At 37.7% G+C, this 15987-nt stretch overlaps 1 protein-coding gene across 9 annotated transcripts in view; it reads left to right on the forward strand.

The window, feature by feature from the left end:
- The window catches only part of rapgef2 (Rap guanine nucleotide exchange factor (GEF) 2), a 127116-nt gene that overhangs the window by 30218 nt on the left and 80911 nt on the right, over window positions 1-15987 (forward strand). For all 9 annotated transcript variants that reach the window (XM_038300839.1, XM_038300843.1, XM_038300845.1 and 6 more), the window contains exons 2-3: window positions 7393-7463; window positions 11319-11375. In XM_038300839.1, the coding sequence (XP_038156767.1) occupies window positions 7393-7463; window positions 11319-11375 (128 nt within the window). The remainder of the gene's footprint in view (window positions 1-7392; window positions 7464-11318; window positions 11376-15987) is intronic.

Below are 15987 nucleotides of genomic sequence, written 5' to 3' on the forward strand. Positions count from 1 at the left end.
TGGTCATTGATTTACTCTGCTTGGTTTTTTACACCCAGGTCTTTGCTAAGCCACCAATCATATCTGAAATATATTGGTCTGCCATGAATTTGTCATGCAAACGTGATTGTAAATTGCTAACACTTAATCTCTACATGTAATTTCCTGGTTCATGCAACAACAGATTTCAGTACTGTTCTAACAATACATAAGTGAATTTAAACTTACTACACACCAATAGGTTTACTATTTGTCTTAAAATTTAACTAAAAAACAAAACAAAAACCAGGCTTTGCTTTAGATTCAACATAGAAATGTTGTTTTCCTTTTCCTGCACATCCATCAGATACCATCCAAGCCGTCCTTTACTGCCCTACCTTGGTCCCTGTAATCTCTTCCTACAGTGTCCCATTGTTTCTGCCCCCTTCCTTTGATGCTTGTCTGAAACCGCTGATGGATGGACACAGAGGTCTGCTATCTGCTCTCAGCCAGGAGCCAAATGAATAAATGCATTGACCATTTGTGCTGCAGTGAAACAGGGCCGACCTGAGAGAAGCCGACTATCTGGCAAACAGACACCGTGGGGTTAGGAGATAAGGAAAAGCTGAAGTTGTTGTTGAGGACAATCCCCAGCTGTTGAATTAATGAATACAAATTGTGACACGACATTGAATGCTGCAGTGTTTGAATAACCTTTCTTTTCTTTAAAGTCGTAGGGAAGTCATATTTAAATTTCAAATCATTCTGGCTTAAACATGTATATAAATGTACTCTTTATCAGACCATATTGTCCCAAGTTAGAAAATTTGTCTTAAAATCTGTTTTTCCCCATTGTCTTATGCAGGCCAGTCAGTTATACATCAGCTTGTACACCTAAATTTTACCAATCATATATCATCATCTGTCAATTAATTTTTTTCTGTCATAGCATCTTGTCCATAGCAATCCTTGACAGTGTCGTTTCTAAGTGCTACGTGGTCCCAATGTAATTTTCCATTGGGAACCTACTTGCACTAAGTTGCTAGTTGCTAGCAAGATGCTTCTGAGACACGGACTACAACCAAACTTGCTTGCAAAGCTTCCACCACAACATTCCTGCCCCCTTGATAATCGACCAATCACATTCACTTTATTCACTCGTGTAAAGTCGGGCACCACTCGGGAGAATTCGGAACTTCAACCGTTGCAACAGCCGCTTCCCTACAACTTTAAATTTGATAGTAGCGCTAAAAAGGTAACCGTTTTTTTCTTATCTACATACCTTCTTGGTGATTTGCTCTTATATGTTCCATCTTTTTGGGTTGGAAATGGGTCCGTCTACTTCAGGATGTATAGTTACAACTTTCTTTTGAGCTTTATTGATCAATTTAAAACTTTTGGTTTAATCAGGAGCCCTAACCTTTGCTAACGTATGACTATATTGGACTAACTATAAATGGAAGGAAACATTTGAAATATTATTTAAATAAAATTTTATGAGATTTGCAACAGTCCATCTTTAATAAACTGTATTAACCGAAGCAAGGTTATTTTTGTCAATATCTGATAGGGATGCAGATATCGGCCTTAATAGGTATCAATCATAATTGCTGTGTTCATTTCCATATAGTTGATGTTTGTGGGGTTTTTTTGGGGGGCGCAGAGAAGCAATTCCAGCAATTCCCCCACTATCTGATATTAAACTGACAGACAGATGTTGGGTGACGTTTTACTATAGTCTGTCTGTAAAGATTCCTTTAGTTCTTCACAAAGTCATTTTTGTCAAAATAATTATATGCCCTCATTGCTACTTTATTTTAAATGAGAAAACCCAAATAGTGATGTCATGGATTACTAAGATTCTGATCAAACTGGAAGGTTAACGGAGGCTCGTCTTTGATACCTCTGACTCTCTGTTTCCTGGTGGACTTCCACATGTCTGATTCCCCTTTGTTTGATCCTGTCCATCCATGTTGGTTTACACAGACATCTGGCCTCAGCTGTCATATGTTTAATAGTATAAATGAATGATATTGTTTCGGACTCACTGTTAAAATCCTGTTGTTTTTTTTTTATTGCTCCTTGCAGCAAAAACCATAGGAGCCTAAAATATAAACACTTCCTTGAGCTCCCGTTCTGCCCTGAAAGCTTTGCCACCCAATTGTCTGGCAGCAAGTCCCACACTGCACCCTCTCCCCCCTGGGGCCGAACATAAGGGGTGGGAAATGGAGGCTGGCCTGCTCCCCGTGTTTGCGGGCGCCAAACAGGGAAGACAAAGCCTGCCATTGTTTAATTTGCGTCCTGAGAAGGAAATGCCTTTACTTGTCTGGCTGCATTGCGCTTCTTGTCATCTGTCTTACAAAGAAAGGTGTAAAGCTTTGATACATTGAGTCACTTCGAGGAAATGACTTTATACCGAGGTCCGATTACTGCCAGTATGTCAAAACTGTTAAAGGAATGAACCCAGCTTTAAGGAAAATCCCTTTTGTTGTTTCTAGACCAGTGTCTGGGTTTGTTTCTCCTCCTGTGGGGGCCACCTGTGTTCCCAGGATTAGTTCGTCATAGAGATGGATTAGATCAGAGCCCGTTACTTGCCTTTTTTTGTTTCATAACCAAGCAGCGCTTTGGCTAAAAGCAGATTTTACCTTCCTGTTGTAGTTTCTAAATCCCAGCGCTTGTTCCTTCCTATGTTCTTTAACATTTGTCATCTCACTCAAAAACATAAAACATGAATCAAACACAATTTCCTCTAAAACTAATAGAAAACCAGATTTTAAAACAGCTTCTGCTTCTTTTCTTCGAACAAACTGCCAAATAAGTAATTCGCTCAAATATAATGCTCAGAAAGTTAATTAAAAAAATGAAGATGAGGTCAGTGTTGTTTTTCTCCAGCTTTCATCTTTTTTTCTTTCCCCCATTTGGATTTTGAATGTGTTTTGTGTGAAAGAGGCTGTTATTAAAGAGAAGCATAAAAATGTAAAGTCAGGGGAGTGGAAAAAGTGGGGTCCTTTACGTTCTTTCCAGAGTCAGTCGAAACTATTTGAAAGCGAAGCCACAAATGATGGTTCTGCATATTTCTCTGTGTGAGGCTGCGCCTCAGTGGTGCTGCTTTATTCAGTGTTATGTCAATCTTTGAAGGGGAAAATAGACTTGCAACACTGCCACCTACAGGTGTTTGCTGATATTGCTTAAGAAGTTAAACTAAATCCCTCCTTTTTGTGTGTAGATCTAGACACTTGCTAGTTTTCTAAATGTGTTTTGCTTGAGTATGAAAGTTTACTAAGAGTGAAAGCAGATTCAACAATTCCCGGATGATTGTTTTTGTAGTTTGCAGTCATGAAGAATAAGATCAGGCTCTACTGCAGTTATGGGGTTTTTTCTTTTGACCAATATATACTGTATGTGTGTATGTGTTCTAACAAATCATTGACATGTTTTGTTTATTGGCTGCAAAAACAATAAAAGATAAAGATAATACAGTGGCAATTTAAAGCTCTGGCTTTAACCTGCAAAACGTTTGTCTTTAAATAAATGTTGTAATCTGAGAGCTGCACATATACAATCATGCACCCAGGCCAGGATGCATATTAAAACAGGTTTATTTGCTGGGGATAAATAGATCCATGTCACTTCTGCTTGAATTCCTTTCTGAATATTTGCCAATAGTGAATGTTGTTAGATGCTATAGCCAGGTTAAAGCTGTGCCACTTTTAAATCCAATTTACAATTTCAACCTTAGTTATCCTGTCATCCAGTAGGTGGCAGTAGTTGTCTTATAATCAGCTGCAGATCCATGGTGAACTTCAGACCCAGTGAGGACTGAGGATCATATCACTGTGTCAGCTTACCGGAAAAGTCTCTATCTGGGATATTTCCTATGTATTTTTATTTATTTATTTTTTTGTAAATCTTTAGTGAGATCTGTTTTAATATAATATAACAATATTTGTATTTCTCAGAATACTTTGAGTGTTATTGTTGGGAGTATGAGATAATATGTCATTGAAGGATTCTTTAAAATGCAAATTACTGTTCATCAGGTGGGAAGACTGAAGCACCATAACCTGAGCAACAGCTACTGCAGATCAGGCTTGTTTTTTAAAGAGACCAACCCTGAGCTGTGTGCTTTAAAATGAAAGTTAGAATGTGAGATTCTCACTACTAACTTTATATAAATGAAACAAAATAAGCTGGATTTATGTGAACCATCAAAAGTAAAATGATTATCATGATCTATCTAATAGAAAATTACAAGAAATGCTTGTAATGCTGCACCTTCATGTAGCATTGCTTAGGTGCAATGTAGTTATGCATTATGTTAATTCACTGTTATCTGTAGACAACACGTTACTTACTGGTGCTGCTTACTGGTTTCTCCAGGATTCACATTTCAGGGCTTCTTGCTTTAAGTGAAAATTTGAGCTGAAATATTTTGGGATGTTCAGCTGGAACCGCAGGCTTACATTTAATATAGTTTTTTTCTATGAGTTTCTTGTTTTGCTCTAATATCTTTTCACATTATGTCTGTTTTTAAACTTTCTATTGTAACGGTATTTATACTTTTCACCTATAGTCTTTTCCTTTTCTTTTCTCCCTTTTTTTGTTCCTAACTTAACCTTCATCACTATGACTAGTATCTTTGATGGAGGGATGTTTTGTTTATGTCGCTCATTAGGCTAACAGAACAGAACAATATACCACAGAAGACATTGACTCTGATGACTTTGCCACCTCTAAATGTTAGTCAGTATCAATATTGTGTTGATTAGTATCTGAAAAAATGGCATTTAAAAAATTGTATGCATCTGTTATATCAGGTACCATTCACAGAGGTAGTCTGACTTTTGGCAGCTGTCCCTGGGGGGACCGGGAGCTTCAGTCTAGGGCCCAACCCTGGCTCTCTACTCTATAGCTTAGCAGTTTGCTGTGTCAAGCCAACAATGTCCCATCAACACTTTGTCTGCTTCTGTGCCGCTCTAAGCCGCTGCTCTCTTTAAACATTTCAGATAGGCGGTAGTTCTGGGTGAACCTCTGTTAAGGGTTAATTTTAAAATAACACTAAACAGAGTTGCTCGAATTTCATTCCCAGCATCAACATTAACTTATGGAGAAACTAGCTTTTGCGTGGTTGAAATAGACTAAACAAATATTGAATTAACACTGTACTTCAGTAGCAACAACACTGGAAATCTAACATGTTTGATTTTGCTGTATTTGACAGCATTAGAGGGAAGTTCTATCAAGTTTCTGCCGAAAAAGACCCCTCAGAAAATATAAGATTAATTTCACAAATTTACAAATAAAAACTAAAGAAATGCGAAAAAAAAAGCTTAAATATGTTTAATATTACAGGAAACTTCTTTTTCAACATCTTAACTAAGTTTCTAAACATCAAATCGTAAATTTGCAAGAAAAAAAGGAAATTTGTCCAAAAAAGCAACAGCTTACAATTATGAGGAAAAACTCAATTTCTGATAAAACGTCAAAAAGTTCCTTAAGTTTAAAGTGATACATTTCTGAGCCGTGCTTCTGGTTACTTCCCAAACTATAAGTGGTTACATGCGGGTCCTTCTCCTGGGTGCAGACGTTCCATGAACCCCTCAGATGAGGGTCCGCCTAACTAACACTTAGGAAGAAGCTTAACATGTCTGCATCAGGTAGCTCTTTCTGTGCTTTAATTATTATTGTTAGTTAGGAGTCATCTTTGTTCCTACTAGTCCTGATAGATTAGCACCTTGGGTAATGTTCATTGTAGGTCTACACCTGGCAGAAGCTGTTCCCACACAGGAAAAACAGACTTAAAAAACTTAATAAACTTGCCTTGCCTTAAATCCAGAAGCGGTTTTCATAAATGGATTTCTTAAACTTAAAAGCACTTCTGGCATTTTTATCAGAAATATTAGATTTAAAATCTCAGAAGATGTCAGAAAACATCTTATTTTAGTTATTTTTTAAGGAAAAACTAAAAATTGGTCTTTTGGGGGGAAAAATGTATTAAATTTATTAAACTATTAAAACATGTTTGATTTGATTTTGAGAGTTTAATCCAAACCGTAAAAATTTACCAAGAATGTCCAAATGGCATGCTTTCCATGCAGGCCTCTGTAATACAGGGCCTGCTGACCGAAAGATAAACTCCTTCCTTTCCAACCCAACAAACAAAAACCTTTTCTAATGAACGCTAAACATGGAAAGCACCCAGTTCAGTCACAAAAAAAGGAAGTAATGTATTCTGTTCTTCGGGTGCCAGTATGATGAGACGTTTGAATGGTTTTAAACTGTACCAGCTTTTAACATTGGCGCTTTTTAATTCAAGCACCAGCCCATGATGATGACTCATACAGACTAATCAGACTAACTTTACCCTTAATTCTTGTTTATATTTTTAGATCTGATGATAGAGAACCCCATGGATAATCAAACGCATTTTGGTGACGTGTTATGCTGTCTGCAGCGCTTTAGGGCTGAAGTTTTTTTTTTTTTTGTGGTTTAGTATTTCTAGGAAGGGATCATCCTCAGGTCTGCTTTTATGAACTGGCCCACATGAAGGACTGTAACTCTGAGGGTCCTCAGAACCAAATCAGCATGAACTGTCATTAAATGTTTCTATAATCGTAGGATTGTTGCTCTCAGACACTCAGCCCTGTGTGGCTCCATGTGCCTGCTGGCGGCGTCTCAGGACAAGCTCTCTGTTGTCCCTCCACTCTGCCGTCGCCACATCTACCTCCAGTTTTCCGCCAACAAAGGCTTCCCAGTAGCTTCCACTAGTCCTGCAGCACAAACGCAAACACAGGGACGTGAGGTCTGTGGGCCAGTGTGCCCCAGCAGACAGTGGGGTAGCTGTGCTGTCTGCCAGCTCTAGGAGAGGGCCACTTTGTTTCAACTCAGACTTGGACACAGGCCAGGCAATCGGAGAGTTACTCACTGGGTCATTTTATAAAGTAATTGAATCAAGTTTATAGTGGTGGCTCTGGGAGCAGCCTTATTCCCATCTATTCCATCTATTCCAGCCTGTTGATAGTTTGCTGTTATCCGCTGGTCAGATTATCGGGAATAGAGTGAATTAGCAGCATTTTGAACGCTTGATCAAATGCATAAAGATAATGAATGCACCAAAATGTCGCTACACTTATTTAACGCTTACAAATTAGGTTCTACATTAACATTAATTCAGATGAAACAATTTTAGCAGTCATTACAAGTCATTACAGGAAAAAAATGAATTTTTTTTTATTTCAATTATTTGTCAAACTGCTCATTATTTGATCAGAGTTTCTTTTTTAAACAAATATTTGAAGAAAGAAAAGAACATTTAACACAGAACATAGAAAAAGAACTTCATCTAAGAAATTAACATTTTAACTGACAGCATCTTTGTGTCCAGATTTACTTGATTCTATAACCTAAGACTGACCTTCTGCTCCTCTTCCTCAGGACCTGGAGATCGTCTACTCCTATCTCCATGGGATGGAAGCTCTGTCCAACCTGCGGGAACACCAGCTCAGGTAGGCTCAAACTGAAACATGCTTCATCTGCCTGCATCTCATAGTGGGTTAAATATATCAGAGGATATGATGTTTTCGTGCACACCAGACCTCGAAGTGACAATAAAAGTAGTCTAAGCCTGGGTCAAAGGACTAGATAGGCAGAATTAATCAGATGAAACTCGTTAAAGAAAAAAAATCAAGCAAATTTAATATTGCTGTCAAATCAACAGTGTTTCTTGGCGACATGCTAATTATTTTGGACAATTCTTTAATGTTTGCACATAAAGCATATAACACTTCTTCCTTTTTCCAGATTGTTTAGAGGATTTGCTTTTAACTGTTGCATCCGCCTTAAGTTTAAGTAAAGCTACGCAGTTTGTGGAAACATTTTCTATTGCATTGTTAGTTTGCTCTATATTACAGGTGTTTGGACATACTATTTGGTAGCATGCTATGACTTCACTCTCTCAATTATAAATAAGTGACCATGACAAAGTGATGGGTATGGGATGGTGGAAATAAGGAGACATCATATTTTCCTAGTGGTGAAACTGTAGTCTGTATTGTTTTTAAATAGCATTTACTCAGAGGCAAATCTCTAGTAAAAGAGTGAAAAAAGTGAATTATGTATATGAAATGTAAAGAGTAATATTAGTTTATAGCAGTAAATCTTGTTGTGACTAAGATTCATATAATAAAATATAAGTGGATGCTAACATATAATGAGATGACAGTCAAACCTCGTAAAATGAACTGGTTCTGTTTTTGACATGCTTATAAATTTCTGAAAATGTAAAGATATTAGATTGAATCTGTTAAATTTAGATGCAAAAATTAATGTGTATTGAGATGGTTTTGCTCTTTGGCCTCTATGCCCCCCCCCCCCCCCCCCACCACCTAGCCTCTGCTCTCCAAACAGAGCGTGTTAGAAGTCTGTTCCCAGCCTGGCTTGTGTGCGTACACAGGGATTATATTGACCCAGGAACAATGTTTCCGCGCACGACCCGTGAGCTAGAACATTCCACGGCCTGACCCTTCAGAGGCCTCCCGCCCAGCAGTAACCCTGCTCAGTTCTGCCCATTTGGATCCTGAAGAATGTCCTCGCAATCCCACAGACCAGCCCACCATTCCTACCAACTTCCAGGCAGCCAGACATGCCTCTAACTATGAGATTATGTAAAATCCTTTTTTTCTCTCATAATTTTCCCACATAAGGAATGTGTTGTTGTTCTACGTTTTTTGAGGGCTTTTTTTTTTTAGTTTGTTTTGAATATTGTGCACACTGATGTCCAGTTAAAGTGAATTTTTTCCATCAAGCCTCTTGACATTTCTAGACATCTGGGGAAAAAACAGACCTTTTCTCTATGGCTTCCTAAATATTTTATACTAGCTAAACAGTCTAAGATCCCTTCTGTTTGTCTGTATAAAAGCAAATAGATAAGAGTGTTATATTCTAGAGTTTAGTTAGGAAAAAATGACAGAATTTCATAAAATTTGGTATAAATTTCATACTTGGTTCAGTAAACTGAAACATCCTTGCATCACTTGAAGCAGAGTTATCTTTCAGTATTGAAAGAAAGCAAATTATGCGTCCTTGGTCCGTCTAATCTCTTTAGGATTTATTAGATAAAGGTCAGCTTTTTTTCAAGAGAACTCAGTGATGAATCTAGGCTTTAAGCTGCAAGGTAAACTCCTCTAATCCAAACGTAAACCTTTTATTGTTGTTTCGCCTCTCTTTAACAAAGGCTCTGAGGCTCACGCTGCGACAGTGCAGGTGGTTAATGGCAGAAAGGATAAAGGGCAGATTGTTTGCTGGCAAAACTGGTTAGCATGAATAAAAACCACACTATCAATCGATTACATACTTAGAAGGCAAAGCTTAATAAATAGCTTAGTTATGAGGTTCGCTGAACAAGGGCTGCTTGTTATTCTCTTTTCAGTTTGGAACATGGAGAAAATCTAGCTTTATCTGTAGCCTTTTAGAACCAGTGGAGTAAACTAGACTGCACATTTTGCTCTCTCCTACAATGGACATCATAAATCACATTTACAACCCATTTTTACTCACCTAATTTGGAGGTTAAAGATGAATGTTGCCATGGGGATGAGGTAACATTTTCATGCTCTTTTTGTATTTCCAATTATCATTATTTTTACTAAAATATCCATAAGTCTGGGCCTTTCTATGATTAAAATATGTCCATCTTTGGCCAGTTTAAGTCCATTTGCATTGGCTGGATATATTTCGAGTGTCACTGCAGGCTCCCTGATTTATTTCAGTCTAGCAAATATTGAGTCCAAACCGTCTTTTATAACTGCATTTTGTACATAACCATGAAAAGGAATTTTTTTTAAAGATATATTCTGCAGCTGGAGATCCTAATAATTATAGGAAGGTGCTCGTTTTTTTTTTATTTTTTAGGTGTTTCTTTAAAGTATTTTTATTGGGCTTCATAATCTAAAAAAAACAAGAGAGGAGAACTTTTTTGTTGACGGCAAGCTAACATGCAGTTTAATTCCTGCTCTCCTCTGCTTTTTTCCATCTCCCAACAATCTGTGATATTGTTGAATTACACACTTAATATATGTAGGCTTACATTGGAAGGCAATCGGAGATTCATTCAGTTTCTTGAAGATTTCTTTTTCCACCTATCCAGGAGTCTTTGACATTTCTTTTGGCTCAAACCAGAGCTCTGGTGTTCTCCTGGTAAGGTGTTGAAACGCCATAAAAAAACAAAGCGACAGGCTGGTTGGCTGCCAATTCAAGCCTGTTTTTTTGGTTGCCGTGACCCCAATGACTGTAATTAACAACATTATCCCAATGAAGCCCTTTCAGACATCAGCCTGTGACCTGAAGGCGTTGTAGCGAAACAAGCAGATAGAAGATAAATAACATTTTTGAATGAACAACAATTCTTTGTGATTTTAACACTGTACACACTGATGTTCATTGCTCCTACTGTGAGGATGTCCACTTGGACTAAAATATTGAGATCCAGAGGGTGCATAAGGAAGCTGAAAATCCATCCAGCAAAAATAATAAATATATTGTAACTGGAAATGCACCAGTACAATACCTGGATGGGATATCGGCTTCAATATTGACTAATTAGCTCGATTGGATATTTGTGATTTATCGGATATTATAGAACCCATCAAGTGCACTTAACATGAAAATATTACGTCTTTCTTTTTGTTGCTTATTTGTAAATAAATGAAGTAAAGTAGATTTTTATTGTGTGTTAATTTGTTAGCTTTTTGAACAATGTTTTTTGTCAAGGCTAAAGGCTTCACTCACATGGCAAGATAGGCGGTTCATTCATTTAACAGTTGTAATAGATCGTACCGGATATCAGACGATACGCTCAGTCCAGTTATCAGATTGGATTGAAAAAAGGGGCATCGGTGCATCGCTAATTGTAGCAAAAGATAGTTAAAATGCATTGCAGCCAAACTGGTAAAGCCCCCAATTATTAAATTCAAGCAGTTCTTAGCTGTTTTAATGTTGGATGATGCTTTTAAAGACATTGTGCAGCTCTGATTGCAGCTAAGTCTTGTATTTAAATAACATGCAGTCGTATTGAAATCTTAGAGAATGTTACACCAGAGGATCAGACTTCCCTTCCACCTGCAGCTTCATTAAATGCAGCTCAGAGTCTCAGCCTGTTGGTTTATCTAAACATTTAACAATGTGGTTGCTGCACATCATTGACTGTGGTGGAAAATAACTCGTAGAAATGTTCGGAATGTTGTTTATGTAACATAAAATCAATATTTACTGAAGCTTTTTATTCTGGTTTGGTTTTACTAGGCGTAATAAATGAGTTATTTCTGCTGCTGATGACTGACATTCTTCTTGCTCTGTTTCCACAGAATAATGTGTGAGACGGTGCGCTACGAGAGACACGAGGCCAATGAAGTGCTTTACTAGTAAGTTCTATAGGATGTGGACTTCAATGGAAATTCATCATTTTAGGATCGATGACCTCAATGTCTATGATTTACTGTTGAGTTGTATAAATTCAGCAGGTTGCAGATCCAGTAAGTGGTAAAAAGCATTTCTGTCCTTTGTGATGAAAACCAGGGCAATAATCATTGCTGATGATCTGGAACAGATCAAATTAAATGTCGCAGGTAAATGAAAACAAATGTGTCTGAAGAGCAGAAGGATTTAAGGAGATCTACTGATGAAAATTAGTGTGTAAACAATGTTGGTTAACTTAAAAGTTACTAATTTCATTCTTTAACGTATAACGTCTAGCTTCATTTAATTGGGGGTAAATTGATGGGTTCTTGTTGTGTTAGATCAGTTTTCATTCTGCTGCTTCTGTGAGGAGCAGAAAAAAGGCAAAGAGTTTGACTGCTGTCACATGATGACGTCTTTTTAACACCCACAGTGAGAATTAAAGCTGTTAATTAAATCTATGAGCTTTTCAACAGGCTAGAAAGAGTTCAGAGGCCGTTATTTCTCCTTCTTTCTGGAAGAAGACCTGACACCTTAAAAGTCCCCCACATGGTTTAGCTGCAGGGCTGACAGAACGTTAACAGATTAGATATTGGTTTAATGATGTTGCCACACATCGATCACAGCACTAGGGCTGGGTACCGAACTTCTTTCTTTTATGGTACCGACTGAAATGCTTCGGTTCTACAGAGTATCAAAACATGCCTCGTCTTTCGGTACCAAGTTTCGGTGATTGGCTGTAACAGTTAACGTGATTGCGTCATCCAGGAAAAATACACAGGTGGTCACGCCTATAGCCAGGGTTCATGTGTATCTGTTGTGAACTGGTTGCAGCATCGTGGAACCCCTTTAAAATGCCCCCCAGGTCAAAAGTGCGGCTTCACTTTATTAAGACTGATGCTAATAGTGTGCAATGCAATACATCGTGTACGGAAAAAATTTAAGAGCAGAAAGTTGCTCGGTGTTTGACTGCAAGAAGAGCGGACCGCAGCCAGCGCGACCATCCTCCTCTCAGCAGCCTGTGGGCAGCGCAAAGCCAGAGCGGAGTGAATCATGCTGCAGCAGGAGCAGCAAAATCACGTCTGCTGCTTCCTTTTTTGCTGCATGTTCCGGCTTCTGACGCGTGGCTGAAGAAGCTTTGCTGCTCTGGCTGCGCGGTCGCAAAGTGGCTCTAACGCGCGTTGGGCGGAGCTACTCTATCCTTTATTTGCCTTGCAGCTATATTTGCTGTGATCAGTGGGAATAAAGTAGTTTTATTATGTTTTTAAGTGGGAAAATCCACCTGAAAACTTAATCAGTGCAGTCAGTTCATCCTGCCTTCCAATATTCTTTCTGTGGGAGCCGCTCAGACCCCCACATACCAGCGGTGCGCTGTCAGTAGGATCCCATTCAACGGGCTTGTTTGTCAGACATGGTAATTTTTCTAAAGGAAAACTGCTAAGTAAAAAGGTCCTCACAATGTAACAGTGAATATTAGACACTGATTTTTTTTTTTTATGTAAGAGGAAAAATGTAAATGGAAAAATCAGAGCTTAAAATAAAACTCAAGATTTGTACTTTTTTATGTTGTGTAATTCTCTTTTTCTTCGAATTGATATTATAAAACTGGTATCGAAAAAAGTATTGTTCAGGAACCGGTATCGAAGTGAAGGTATCGGTATTGGTACCGGAACCGAAAATTTTTTAACAATACCCAGCCCTACACAGCACATAGAAGGAAAATGAACTAAAATTAATGCCATGGAACTATCTCATTCCAAAGACTATCTCCTTCCACCTGAAGAAGAAAATACACAGTAAAGAATGGATGGTTGGATACTTTTGTTTTTGGGAAAAGTTTTTATAGTGCTTGGATTTTTTACAATGTCACACTGACTGCAAAGAGAGGCTCCAACTAGGCAGGGTGGCCAAATCTGCACAGATTATGGGCAGTAAAAAAAAAAATACTGCTGTCTCTTTGCCAGAAAAATTAAAGCAATTTCCCACATTTGCATTGGATTATTAAAAGTTATAAAAAATGTAAAAAAAAAAAAAAAACACCGGGACAGCTCCCCACATAACAAGTCTGTGCAGCATCTCACACCAGAACCTATAGAGAATGTCCCTATATTAAAAACATAATGAGATCTACATCAGAAGAAAAGGAAAACAGCAATAAACGCTTTGGGACAGTTTATGTGCTGACTGAATTCTCCTGAAATCCTATCATGGGTAAAGTTTTATTTTTTTAATGTTTCATTCATTGTTTTTGCAGCAGTCTGTCAAGCTTACTATATACCCAATGTGGGACCCCAAAACGGACTATTTCCCTGTGCGATTAACAGATTTTATTTGTTATTTCCCCCCAAAGCAGATGTGTTTTACTTTGTCAACGCATCTCTCCTCCTGACACCCCTAAATTCGCCGCTAAATTGATGCATAGTCCGACTAAAATAGACCCGGGGTCTTACTCTATTTACCCCAGTCAGATTCTGCGTGGCTGGTGTGATCATCCCCATTGACTTTGGACCTCGTCCGACACGATTTTCTGTTGGATTAGATACAAAATCGCATTGGGTGTGTTCTGGCCTTAAGGGAGATACATACTTTGATGCAAATTGAAAACAGCAATCACATACAGGCAGGTACAAACTCCCTGCAGGTGGTTCTGATAGTTGCGGTGTTTGGTGCAAGTAGTTTGGAATGTAAAGGTCTTAATTTAACAGCTGCCTTCTAGCTGATTTCTTATAGAAAGGGTGAAGAAGCAGTGAGACAGCAGCCCTATCTCTTCCTCATTACATGTTCTAGAGCCTGCCTGCTCAAACCACTTTCTCTCCAACTGCTTTAACCTAGCTGTTTATTTTACATGTCTGCAGTTATGAAGCTATAAAAACCGTCCAGTGCACTCCATGATAGAAGCAGGGTTAATAAACAGCAGGGTACTAGATTGAGTTTTGGTGTGTGGAGGAACTTAATCTGACCCCTCCACTGAATAAAACAAACCTTTAACTGCCCATTTTATGCCTTTATGTATTAGAAAATGTAGCAATAAGGGGCTGTGGAAAAAGAGCTGTAATCATCAAGGGAGAGAGGGATTGTATTGCTTACCAAAAATGTGTATTTGACGGAAAATAGAAGATGAGGGAAAAGGGTTTAAATGATATACATGCCTTTAAAATTCCTAGAAATCCAGAGCATGATCCTCAAATCAATTAAATGCAGGGGAGATTGTTATGCATATTACTGGTTGTAGGAGTTTTAGTGGTTACTGTTTAAAAAAGGGGGTGAATTTCTCTTCCATTTAACAATTAAAAAAATCCTCATCCAATGGAGATCCATTTTACATAGGACTAAATCCTGGCTCCAAGTCTTTTTTCGTCTCTCCAGAGAATCACATAGCTGGATAACAGAAGTCGTTTAATGAGGGGCTCACTTATAAGCTCATCTCGACTGTCTGCAGTCCTGGAGTAATGATGGGAAGATAAAGGCAGCAGTCATAGAAACAGTGCTCATATTTCCTGCCTGCAGCGCCGACACTATATGTATACATAGATATGAATAGTCTCGTTTATTATCCTCTGAAAACATGACATCTTGTGAAAAGCCGAAGCTCTCAGGCTTTACTGTCGTAACGTTATAGTGACTGAACCACCTTCCTGTGGAGAATGGAAAAGGAATCTGTTAAATGTTAAGGGCTTCTACTGTTTTTTTACACAGTTAAACACTGTAAGTTCAGCTTTATCAAAAACCTGTGTGATAACTGTGGAGAGCTGTTTCATTCATAATAAAAGGCAAAAGCTAAAAGTTGTAACTCCTCCTGCCCATTGAGTGGTCCACTCACTGCATTAATGATCAAATGTAGGCAGACTTTTACCCTCGCGTTGCTTCTTTTTAGTTTTGAGCCTAAATCTGAGAAATCATTTTGTGTCTTTATTGTCAATGTTACCAGAATATTGTAGACAATATATTTATACTTTGGACCAGACAACATTTACACAATTATTCACTTACTATATTTTTGTTTTTCTTCAGTAAGTTTAATATTCTTTTTCTGCAACGCTCTAGAAGTTGTTTGGATAATTTTTTTTCTTTCTTTGAATTGCATTTTGATGAAAAAGTTGTGGTCTTAACCTTTATTTAAATAAATACAGGTATAAAATATTACCTGCTAAATAAACAGATGTCCTGTTAAATAAAACCTAAAAAAGGGTTCATTTATTTTTTATCGTTAATTTATCAAAAATGAATTAGCTTATGTAATTTAAGATTTATTTGATTAAATATTTATGTTTTTGCTAATGGAATTACATTTTTTAATACCAAATTACCGTAACAAATGTACATATTCAAACTTTCTTTTTATTTCATGCTCTTTGTCTTTTTTATTCTAATCAAATTCAAATGAAGGAGCACATTTTTCTCTTTGGGGAGGTTCTTTCTAGTTAGCAGGTTTCTCTTAAAGAAAAATAACTCTGTTAAAAATAGGTTTGCTGTTAATAAAACATTAGTTTGAACCCTTCACCTAAACACTCGCCCAAAACATACAAAACACTTAAAAAAACAAACAAAACAAAAAAACTGAGTTTTTCAACACAAATA

Source organism: Cyprinodon tularosa, unplaced genomic scaffold, assembly GCF_016077235.1.
Source record: "Cyprinodon tularosa strain WSP-4 unplaced genomic scaffold, ASM1607723v1 ctg458, whole genome shotgun sequence".
Taxonomy (NCBI): Eukaryota; Metazoa; Chordata; class Actinopteri; order Cyprinodontiformes; family Cyprinodontidae; genus Cyprinodon; species Cyprinodon tularosa.